The following is a 12,103-nucleotide window of genomic DNA, read 5'->3' as shown; positions in this document are numbered from 1 at the left end:
GCTCTTAATTTCTTCTACTAATTCATCTACATTATAAAAACCTGGCCTTAGCAAAATGGGTTCCAGAGCTCAAAATCTTTTCTACAAATCATGAATTGACCTATGTTCAATAGTTTAATTCGATATATTCTGAAAGTAATAATCTAACATTAACTTATTTAATATCAACACTTAATTACTTAGGCCTAATTCTCTATTCTGTATTTTTAAACTGTGTGATTTCTGATTTCTCAATTCTTGGGTATCAATATAAGCTTATATTATATGTTCTTTCAATTCCACCATTTATGATAAATGAATTATACATAATTTTTTTATTCTAAATCTATAAAATGATGATTTTTTTCATCTTTTCCTTGATATCAAATAAGATTTATCTTAAAACCCTAAACCCTAAAAATCTTCAATATCTTCACTGGATATCCTATTAAATATATCTAGTAAATATGTTCTTAATGTATGTGTTTTACTTTGGCCTTGTCTAAAAGTACAATTTATTTATCACCATATTTAGTTCAAATAAAGACCGCGGTAATTGCGGCCGCACCGCGACTGTAGTTACCACTACCAGTGGCGCGGCCGGCTTTCATGCCCTACCCCAAAAATATAATCATAGCAACCCCAATTCTCCTACCGATAACTCCGGGAAATGAAAAATGTCAGACAGTTATTTATTAAAGAAGAATTGTAGGATTCGAACTCCCTTCACCAGATCACGCCGGGAGCCCATATTGCCGTCTAGTGTCGCTAGCTTAAAACCCATTATTTACTTTAGGGGGGTTAGGTTGCCCGTTGAAATATTAATGGCACTACATAGTTGAGTATCAAAACTGCTAACAATTAAGATATCTAATTACTGATATTAATATATTTTTAGAAGATATTGTGAAATGTCTGAATAAAGGTCAAGAGAAAAATACAATCGTACAAATTCAGTTCTAAGCTAACTCCCCTATCCATTTGTTGTTGCTATAAACAGTGTGGCTTGCCTAACAACCTAACTGAGTATGAAGCTAAACGAAGGAAGACTTGGTTATTAGTTGGTCTGAAAGTAACGACATTTAGACCGTTTTACTTTCGAAAAGGGATATAAAATCACGAATATAAGATGGGAAAATTGTGTATCTGCCAAATATGTAATTGTGGGTAAGTGATTTTTGCATAGGGGCTCGTAGCCCTAATAGTAGGCCTAATACTAATAGTAGCGGCGGAATGCAGAAATTAATCAGGGTAGGCCTACCACCGTGTCCGTATATTGCAGCGATCGACGTCGTTGTCACCAAAAAAACCAGGCTAAACTGGCTACTCGTATCCAGACACTTTGAATTATATTGACTAAATATATAGGCTATCTCCTAAGAATATCCAATGGATAGGCCTATCTGTGAAATGTTTTCAGATTATTCACAGCCTTTGCCTTTGGCCTTCATTTTCATGTGGGTGACGTGTGGTGTTTTTGACATTTTTTGTTGTTGACAGTGACACACTGGCTTAGACCTATAAAAGATCTTTTGCCGGATCCATATATTATGTGACAATAAAATCATTATAATGGGTTTATGGTTAGGGTTTCGATAGGGTTAGTGTCTAGTCTAGTACCTAGCTAGCCGTTGTTCCTGAAACAACGTCTACTGTCTGTCACACCTACTCTCCGTGCGACGTTTTGGTCCGTAATTTCGTTAATAATCGGTTTATCTACCTTTATTACGCATCAATTTGTTCAGTGAGGAATTTGCATTCAGAAATAAACAACAATTTTCACTTAGGCCTAAGTTGTTTTTGTTTTCATTTATGAGCGATAGTTTACTCAGCATACGCTCGCGTAATGCTGAAAAATCATCACCTGCTCATTAGCATATCAAAATACAGTAGGTGGCGCCACGTGACGGGCCATAAAAGCCGTTTTTCAGCATTACGCGAGCGTATGCTAGGTAAACTATCGCTGATAGAAGAAAACACAAACAAATTTATGCCAGTTTATGATTTATTTCTGAATGCAAATTCCTTACTGAACAAATTGATGCATAATATTTACAGATCAACCGATTATTAACGAAATTACGGACCAAAACGTCGCACGAAGAGCATGTGTGACAGACAGTAGGGCGAAAGTGCTCATATAAGGTTAATTTTCGTCTCTCATTTTGAGGGGCAAGGCTTTCAACGTCTATTTCACCCCTTATTAAAACACCATAAACTTACCTCAAACTGTCGTTGTTACCGGTTCCCTACAATGTCTGACGCTAAAGTATCATATAGGCCTAGAACTTCTGTTAATTGCAATGTATTTATGTAGCCCCGGTATATAAAAATCATAGTCTTTAAATAATTCCTCCTATTAGAAGTAATGAGATTAATTGGGATTAATTCTCAGAGGCAGAATACATTTCTAGAGCAGTGGAACAGTTGGCCTACTCATGACTGAAACCCATAGGCTAGTAAGTTATGTGATTGCGCAGTGAACGTCTTTACTAAAGCTAAAACCATTTCATGATGACACGAAACATCAAACGGTAAACAGTACCACCCAACCATGATACGATATCACCAATAAAGATAGAGATTATCTTATTCAATTTTACCAGAGTTGTTTATTGGAGAAAAATATAATTGTTAATTACGCCGAGAATAACCATGTTGCATCATCAGTCCGTTGACTGACAGTTTATCGTATAATTCCATCGGTTTGGCTATATTCTAAGATAAGTTTTCACTTTAAGATGCCCTGCCCGCCTCCCGCGCACTCACAGGGTGGTAGCAGCCCCCTACGCACTCGGTAGATAGATTCGCTTAATGCGTCTATTTCACCCCTTAAAACACCATAAACTTACCTCAAGCTGACAGTTCTGTAATCAGATGGAAGTTAACTATTGATTGTGCATAAATTTGTAATCCCGATAGTGGCAATCAATTCAATTCAAATCAATAAATTCTCCGGTTCGCGATTTAAATCATCAAAGATTTTATTATAACACACGTTTTCAAAGTCAACAAGGTAACTAATTTATTTATTTTAGTACAAAGGTTTGATTTGACACTAAAATCAGTTGTTGCATTGCAATTAGCCTAACAGGAGTTAACCTCTATATGATACTTTAGCGTCAGACGTTGTACGGAACCGTAACAACGACTGGTATTCAAACTAGGTTAGTGTCAAGAGGGTGAGAAGAGGGTTCCGTTTCACAACTAGGGATAGGGTTGGTTAGGTGTAGTCTGAATAGCCTACCAGTCGTTGTTACCGGTTCCCTACAACGTCTGACGCTAAAGTATCATATAGGCCTAGAGGTTAACTTCTGTTAATTGCAATGTATTTATGTAGCCCCGGTATATAAAAATCATAGTCTTTAAATAATTCCTCCTATTAGAAGCAATGAGATTAATTGGGATTAATTCTCAGAGGCAGAATACATTTCTAGAGCAGTGGAACAGTTGGCCTACTCATGACTGAAACCCGTAGGCTAGTAAGTTATGTGATTGCGCAGTGAACGTCTTTACTAAAGCTAAAACCATTTCATGATGACACGAAACATCAAACGGTAAACAGTACCACCCAACCATGATACGATATCACCAATAAACATAGAGATTATCTTATTCAATTTTAAGATAAGTTTTCACTTTTAAGATGCCCTGCCCGCCTCCCGCGCACTCACAGGGTGGTAGCAGCCCCCTACTCACTCGGCAGATAGATTCGCTTAATGCGCGCCAGGAAAAATACTTATCTTTTCCATGCATTGAACACCACAACAGTGATTAAATTTACACGTTGTTTGTCGTAAATTGCAAAATCGTTCTGTTTTTGTTTTCATTATTCAGCAATAGGGCTTAACAGATGCAAGAAAAACCACAGTCAGTCGAGATTACCCTTACAGTTGTACGTTGAATATGAATCTTGTGTAGACGAAAGTGCCGAATTTGTTGTATTAGGGCCTAAATGGGTTTTTGTATACAAATCTTGATTGATATAAATCTCTAGCCTCGGACATGGTGAAAAAAATCGGAATAAACTAGTTTTGTCTTTAACAAAATCGCATTAATGAGGTTTAACAGTACAAATAGTGCAGGCTAAATCGTTCGGCAGAAAAATGAAATTCATTCAATTCTAAAGCCTGTGGTCCTCCCAATCAACGTCATAGAACATTTTCCAGCAGATGTAAAGCATTAACCACTCAAAACCTCACCACAGTATAATCTACCAATGCTTCAAGGCCCATAGGCCTCTTGTTCTTTTATAAGGAATTAATCCTGTTTTTTTCTTTCATTTTAGTCGTCATAAATGTCCACATAGACCAGTTACAAGTAAAGGAGACAAGCCGTGCCTACTGACGGAATATGCTCAAAAATATCACCCTCATCCTTTCGATAGACGGGAGGCGTTTAAGCCCGCCTATGAACCAGTGAAAGGTGCTGGGCCAATGGCTGATGCCACCACTAACAGGTACGACTAAAGAGTTTTTATACTTAAATTGTTAAAGAATGTCTTGACTGACATGCCTGAATGAATCTATTGTTTTTCAAGCAGAATGAGGCGGCTTTACTCTAGGTCTATACCAATTGCATTTTTGAATTAGTCATCAGCGACAGTTATCCAGTTGGAGACCTGTCCAAAGATATCTTCTAGCTCACAAAATGGTGTGTTTCGATACTCTACTTGCGTGCCAAAGACTTAAGTCGTGCGATTAATACCATTAGAATCTATAGGCCTACCCATCAAAAGAATCATTGAGCCTATGATTTCCGTAAAACATTCGAGTTAGGCCTCCATAGGTCTGGTAGACTGTCTAAACCGCTACCAGTCTATCCCTTACTCCATTCAATTCGGTGAAATTTATATAAAAATTTTATTTGCTACTGTTTTTGTTACATCCGGGAAATTCCATATTGTTCTCATTGGCTTTTGGTAATGAGGTCATTCACACGGTGATCCCGTATCCTAATTAGACCACATTTTGAATGACCATTTGGAATGTCACAATATCAATATAGGCCTAATTTACCCCTATAACCAGTAAAGTAGGTTAAATAAATGATTGAATTTATTATAATCGAAGTTTCAAATTGTTTTGATTGAGGCTCAACACAGATCATATTCAACTATCCAGGCATAGGCCTCTTTTAACATTAGCTGTGTGTGCTTTACTGGTCTAAAACTGCTGGTATAGTTATTACATTAGGCCTGATGTTATATAGCCTGTGCCTGTTTGACATTGATTTTATGTTATGAGAGTCCGACATATGTTTTATTTCTAGTGCTGCACTAATCGCAATTCAACTTAGCGTTTGTGTGCAATAGGCCTATGCCTTAGTTTACCTAAGAAAATGTTGGCCTATGGGCCTTTAGGATTCGCAGGGTTTGATCCGAAATAGCCTGGAAAGCTTGAAATAAATATTTTGTAATATTTCTGGCCAGATATAATCTTGGAATTTAGAAATAAAGCAAGGAAAAACCTGAAATCTTACAATAAGCTGTGATCACCCAAGCATTCCCCGGAAGAACTGTTCTTACGGGTGCTAAATGGGGCGCGTCTGATTGGCCCTGGCCAAATTTGGCCTGACCAAAAACTGATCCGTGCTTATTCGGTTTGGGCCAAATCGTCTCTGTGTGGTTGCGGCTTATACGATCCATTTTTGAACAATTACACAATAAGTCTGTATCGCTGATAACACAGAGTGAGTAAATATAGTCATCAGGCATCGTGTGAAAAATGTGTCTTAAATGTGTCTTTTTATGGACTTTCGCTTTAGCAAAGTCCATTTTTCCTATCACATATGAGACTTTCTTCCTTTGGTAGGCCTACAACATAACTTCCAAACGAGGCTTTGTTTCTCTTCGGAACTTTCAAAACATTTTATGCTAATATAAAATCTCTAACCCTATTGAATTTCATTGGAATGCGTTGCTTATTTATTAATTTAGTTTTTTATTTGTTGTTGGAATTACATTTCGTTTCGGGAGAACACATGCCTTTTTACATATATTCATGCAAGTGCGTATCATGGTCATAGACTCGCTGCTATGTAGTGTATTGATCTGTGTATGTATATGAAAAGCGCGCCTCGTGTGACCTAGTGTTCTTGGAAATAGACTGCTTATGATTCAAGTGCCAGGGTTCGTCGCGGGCGGCCGTGAAAAGCAGTGAATTTTATAGAAGGGCGGTGAAATTGGGAAAGGGGGAAGGGAATCTTGGTAAATCTTGGAAAATTGTTCAATTTACGAAAATAAATTGGCTAACAATCTTCGTACACAGTGTATGAAATAAATGAAATCAGCATCTCACCATGAACGTGGAGAGTCAGCGGGTAAAACCCGCTACCTCATTCATTATGAATAATCATGCAGTTGCGTTTGTTTCTTGATATTTTCCGTCCTTATTTTTGATTTAATTATCCGTGAAGTCAGTTTTATCCCATTTGAATTCAATAAGTTTTCACTCTTTTTCATTTCTTCTGCTAGAGCGCCACTGTTTAATTTTGATGCTGGATTAAACATACAATATCATGTAAATTTAGGATAGTCCATATTAAGATATTCGTTTCTTGTTGTAGTTTTCCAGGAAATGGCTTCATTCCAACCAGCTGCCAATCATTCTAGTGACTACCGTAAAAGCTGTGCATGTGCATATTCAATGTATTGTTTCCTTTCTAAATCATACTCGCCACAGTAATATAACTTTCATATGAAAGACGAAAAACCAAGTTGCTATACATTCGACTCCCAAGCAAAAAATTTTGTTTTCAGTACCTCAGACATCGACATCTTATAACCGTTGTAAGCTGGAGGTATTCCTGAACAGGGGGCACCAGGATTTTTTATATGCCTGCATTAGGAGTCGATGACCTACGCACGTGTTGTCAGTTTGTACTGAGCACCTGCGTACTAACATCTACTTCAACTTGATTTAGAGTACATCAGGCGGTCTAGCTCAATCAAATTTGGTGGAATATAGGCCTACCAGATAAAAGTCTTAATAGGACCAGAATGACTGGCAGTTGAACTAAAAAACATTGTTTTTTAATCTATTCTAGAGAAAAGAGACCCCATTTTATGAGCTAAATCAATATTAACAATATAATTTATGTTTCCATGTCTACCATTTGAAAATATTTTTTCCTTTCGACATGAGAAAATGAAGTTTTTTGCAATGTTTCAATACAGTATAAAATGGATTTAAAAGCAATGACTTAGTTCGACTTCCAGCCCATTCTGGTCCTATCAAGACTTTTATCCGGTAGCCTATGTACCACCAAAACTGACTGAGCTAGACCACCTGATGTGGTTGTCTCCACAGTGATGTCCGTCGCTCTACGATCCTATTGTACCCACCCGCCCAGACACGTACATTCAAATTCATGTGAGTTGCCGACAGGAATTCAGTCAGCATTTTGTCTGTGTTTAAACTGCAATATCTCAACAAATAAACAACCGATTTTAATAAATAAACTATCTACACTAACCTTATGACGTTTTATATTTGTTCAACGATAAAATTAATTTTAATACGATTTAATGACACACATCGCTCAAGTTGTCTTGTTGCTAATGAAGCCTAAAGTGTTACAATGCCTAGTTTCAGGTGAAAAATGGTGAAAATTTTTTAGTATTATGCTAGCGTATGCTTGGTAAACAAATGCTGATAGATGTAAACAAAAACAAATTTATGCCAATTCATAATCTATTTCTGAATGCAAATTTCATACTGAACGAATTGATGCATTATATTCACAGATAAATTTGTTATTAACGAAATTATGGATAATAACGTCGCACATAGAGCATGTATGGCAGGTTCAGATTGTTTGGGATGAAAATGACTTGTAATCATTTGATAAAAAGTTGATTAAATCTACGATGCTGGATTTGAGCAAAATACAAATGGTCCCCCAAATAACCCAGTTTTGAAGAAGGATTAACTCCTAAATCAACTTAAGATAAACTGAATTACCTGGTAGTGAAATTATCAAATTCATTGAGGAGTGGGCCTGAATGCAGATTTTAAGGCCTATGCCAGAAATTGCAAATAATCCAACCATTGTTGTTCATTGTAGGTTAGATTACATAGCTCATCCATTGGAAAAGCCATTTGTTCATGCGGGAATGCCTTATGTACCTCCAGCCGGAGATATCGATGGTCTGACTTCTTACAAGAAAGATTACACAGGTAAAAAATAGGCCTAGCTACTTTTAAATCAAATTAAGAAGGTTTCAGGGCAGATAAATACATGTAGTTTCAATGTCAATCCACTTGTTAACTTAGTAGTACAATTTTAGGGCATTGAATTTGATGGAGGTTATTTCAGTGCAACAGGCGAGGAATAAAATTCACGCTAGCATTTTTGGACTTGCTTGGGTAATGAATACTAATTGAGTATCGAATCGCGCATGGGATTTATGTTGTGTTTCATTCATTACATACCATCAGATTGTAATAATCAATTGAAAGTGGAAAGTTCGCATTGAAATCTTTGTGTTCGTATGCACACCCCAATTTAAAATCTCCCACTGCATTAAAACAAAATGCAATAAATCTTATAAGGCCTATTGTTATTAAAACTACTGTAGGCTAGGTAAAGTAAAGAATTTCACTTACATTTGTTTAGGTGGGTAAACTGCCTTGCAAGCTGTTTGAACAAGCAATACGTTCACTTTCACTTACATGCCAGAGCTACTTTGAATTTTTGACTTTGAAGACTAAGCTGATCAACTTGAAATTTTTCTTTGATCTTAAATTCAGATTAGGTCTGGTGCTCGATCTTACGCTAATCATTTTCTCTTATTCAATTGATAAGAATATATCTGTGACATAATTTGAATATTTGTTGTAATGGAATGGATGTGTGCTCATTAAAATATAGCCTATACATTTTAAAAGGTTGGTGAAAAATATCAGCTTTTAGGCCTAAATTCCATGTTTATCTTACAAATGAAAAAGATACAAATCTAAAATAATGGTTAAAGTCTGATCTTCCATTCATGAAAAATAAATCTACGATTTGAAAATTTTACAAATGATTGAAAGTGTTTTGCTCAAATTCATTAACTGATCATATGGCTATAGGACTGAAACGGGCACCTGTAATACATATATTTGTGGCTGGAGGAGTTATAGAAAACTCGTTCCATAATAAACGGCTTGTCATTTGTCAAGTAAGCCTTTTTCATACTGAAGAAATGTCTGATATCAATTGTATGGTATTGTTTATAACCTTAGCAACTATGGCTAAGGAAGGTAAACATTCATAGTATTGCTGTACAAGTGGAAAACAAGATATAAATGGTATAATCTATAACCTATTCATTGTAGTGTGAATACAAATTGATACAAATGTAAAAAGAGCGACCTGTTCAATATTAACTAGCCTATATATGCTATAGCAAAATCATTTCTAAACAAAAATCATAATTGAAATCAATCATGGAAAATGAGAAAATAAAATCAAACCCATCTGACATCTTCGGTATCAATGTGGGTGTCTGGGGTCTATCCCTTGATTTCAAAGTTTCCTTGAATATTTTTGGCATGATCCTTTGGCATACAAACATTAAAGGCCCATCTACATGGAGGCACTAAAAAAACTGGGCCCGTTGGAACCGTCTGTTTTGGAGCCTGTATTTTGAAAGGCGCGCATCTATACGATTGAATTGGAAGTAACGGGGAAGCGAAGATTTCGATTACACAAACGTTGTAGAGTGGTGATTGCACTCCCCTTTAATTTCTGGGTTAAAAATGTTAAAGAATCAACTAAAAAGCGGCTCCTTTGGGGCCTACTCGCGAGTAGGCCTAAACGGAGCCACCTTTTTAAAAGGCGGCTTTTATGCCCGCGGCTCAACTTAAGTTGAGAGGGGCATATAGATTTACCCACTAAATTCTCCTGGCAGAATACAAAGCCAAAGAGGCTATTTTACCATTTTGGCCTGCATTTTTACACTGTTTTGACACTGCTATGACAAATCCATCGCAAAATAAAGCCGTCAGGATGTGCCATAAGTCACATTTATCATTGATTTTTTCCTCTATTTTACTAATTGCTCTTAATTGTTGAAATTCAAAACAAATGCTATCTAAAAAGGATGGTGCAATTGAAGAACCTATAAGCAAGTTTATATAGGCCCTAATCATTCTGTAAACATAGGGGAGATATGAAAAATGTGTCACATCAGTCACATTTTGAAAGAATCAAGCTGTCTGAGTATGCAGCCGCCACAAGTGATGTTAAAGGCCGACTTCCAGTATAAAAGGCCCATCATCTCTCAGACATGGCAGTATCTCTGAACCCATCGAGCAGTCAAGAGCTCAAGCGGTTGAAACTGGTATTTCCCTAATATCTCTGTCAGTTAACCGATTTGGACCCTACTTTTTGTCAGGAATATGCATGAACATGTAATATAGTCATATCTATGACTTAAAATTTAGTTTAAGCGCTCCGTCATGCATAAATAACCAATTTACTTAAACAATTTACTTAGCATTCTTCAAATTTTCAAATCCTTGAATGACAAGCTGGGAGGAGTCATCCACCTCACCACAGAGAGCACAGTGACCTAGAGTCATAAACCTATATAAACAAAACAGTTGCAGCTCCCTAGTGCATAATTTTGGGGGTTAGAAAACTTTTTACCTGAAAGTTGTATCAAACTCAAAATCTATATATCATCTAAACTTCTTATTAGTAACAATGTATGTAAATTTCATCAAAATCGAACAAAAATTTAACAAATTGAAAATACAGATTTTATGTTCAAATCCATTATTACTGGAGGAATTCTTTACAAAATCAGCGAATTCTAATTAAGAAGATTACTATGACCAAAATGATATCAAACATATACGAGAAAAGTCACTGCGATACTGGTGTAAGTCAGATGTGTTCCAGTAAACATTATAAACAGACTAGGCTACCACTTGCTAGTTGCTAGTGGGATTTGGCCTGCACTACAAATCTCAAGTACCAACCGGTGGGTTTTTGGACCTCCATTTAACTCAGCCTTTAACAGCCTAGAGGCCGCAATTGCTGACCGATTGTTTTCAAACTTGGTACACAAGTAGGATATCACTTGGGCCAGAACCCTATTTCAAATTGGATCGATTCAATTCAAATTATGGCCACCAGGGGGCCAACATGAAAGCGAGGTTAATAGCCTAGAGGCCGCGATTGTTGACCGATTCATTTCAAACTTGGTACACAAGTGGGATATCACTTGGGCCAGAACACTATGTAAAATTGGGTAGATTTGATTAAAATTATGGCCACCAGGGACAACATGAAAAACAACGTTAACAGCCTAGAGGCCGCAATTGGTGACCTATTCATTTCAAACTTGGTACACAAGTAGGATATCACTTGAGCCAGAATCCTATATAAAATTGGGTCAATTCGATCAAAATTATGGCCACCTGGGGGCTGACATGAAAAACAACGTTAACAGCCTAAAAGCCGCAATTGATGACCCACTCAATTCAACCTTGGTACACAAGAAGGATATCACTTGGGCCAAAAGCCTATTTAAAATTGGTTTGCTTAAATTCAAATTATGGCCACCAGGGGGCCAACATGAACAACGACGTTAACAGCCTAGAGGTCACAATTGGTGACCGATTCATTTCAAACTTGGTTCACAACTAGGACTGAATTCGATTCACTTGGGACCGAATTCGATTCAAATTATGGCCACCAGGAGGCCAACATGAAAAACAATGTTAACAGCTTAAAGGCCACAATTGGTTTCACTTTGGCCAGAACCCTATTTAAAATTGGGTTGATTCAATTAAGATTATTGCCACCAAGGGGCTGACATGAAGAACGGCCTAGAGGCTGCAATTGTTGTTAAACTTGGTACACAAGTAGGGTATCACTTGGGCCAGAACCCTTTTTAAAATTGGGTCGATTCGATTCAAATTATTACTAGAGGCCGCAATTGTTGACCGATTCAAATTATAACCATCAGGGGAAGACAGCCTAGAGGCTGCAACTGTTGATAAATTATTTACACTTTATACACATGTTCTCTGATATCATTGTTATAGAAATAATTGTATATGATATTTCTCATGCATTTACTTCACTGTAACTTCACGCGGCGGTGAATTTCAGGCCGGGGGTATTC

The 12,103-nt window shown here is 36.9% G+C and overlaps 1 protein-coding gene across 2 annotated transcripts in view; it reads left to right on the top strand.

Annotated features, from left to right (window-relative positions):
• Window positions 1-12,103, top strand: part of LOC141905652 (stabilizer of axonemal microtubules 1-like) — a 102,161-nt gene that overhangs the window by 86,552 nt on the left and 3,506 nt on the right. The window contains exons 1-3 of one of the 2 annotated variants that reach the window (XM_074794616.1): window positions 920-1,146; window positions 4,268-4,438; window positions 8,047-8,159. In XM_074794616.1, the coding sequence (XP_074650717.1) occupies window positions 1,109-1,146; window positions 4,268-4,438; window positions 8,047-8,159 (322 nt within the window). In that variant the 5' untranslated portion in view covers window positions 920-1,108. Of the gene's footprint in view, window positions 1-919; window positions 1,147-4,267; window positions 4,439-8,046; window positions 8,160-12,103 lie in introns of those variants that run through there. The other variant, XM_074794615.1, reaches the window with a different exon arrangement.

The sequence above is a fragment of the Tubulanus polymorphus genome, chromosome 5, assembly GCF_964204645.1.
Source record: "Tubulanus polymorphus chromosome 5, tnTubPoly1.2, whole genome shotgun sequence".
In the NCBI taxonomy this organism is placed as follows: domain Eukaryota; kingdom Metazoa; phylum Nemertea; class Palaeonemertea; order Tubulaniformes; family Tubulanidae; genus Tubulanus; species Tubulanus polymorphus.
This window is presented reverse-complemented; position numbering and strand designations above follow the sequence as displayed.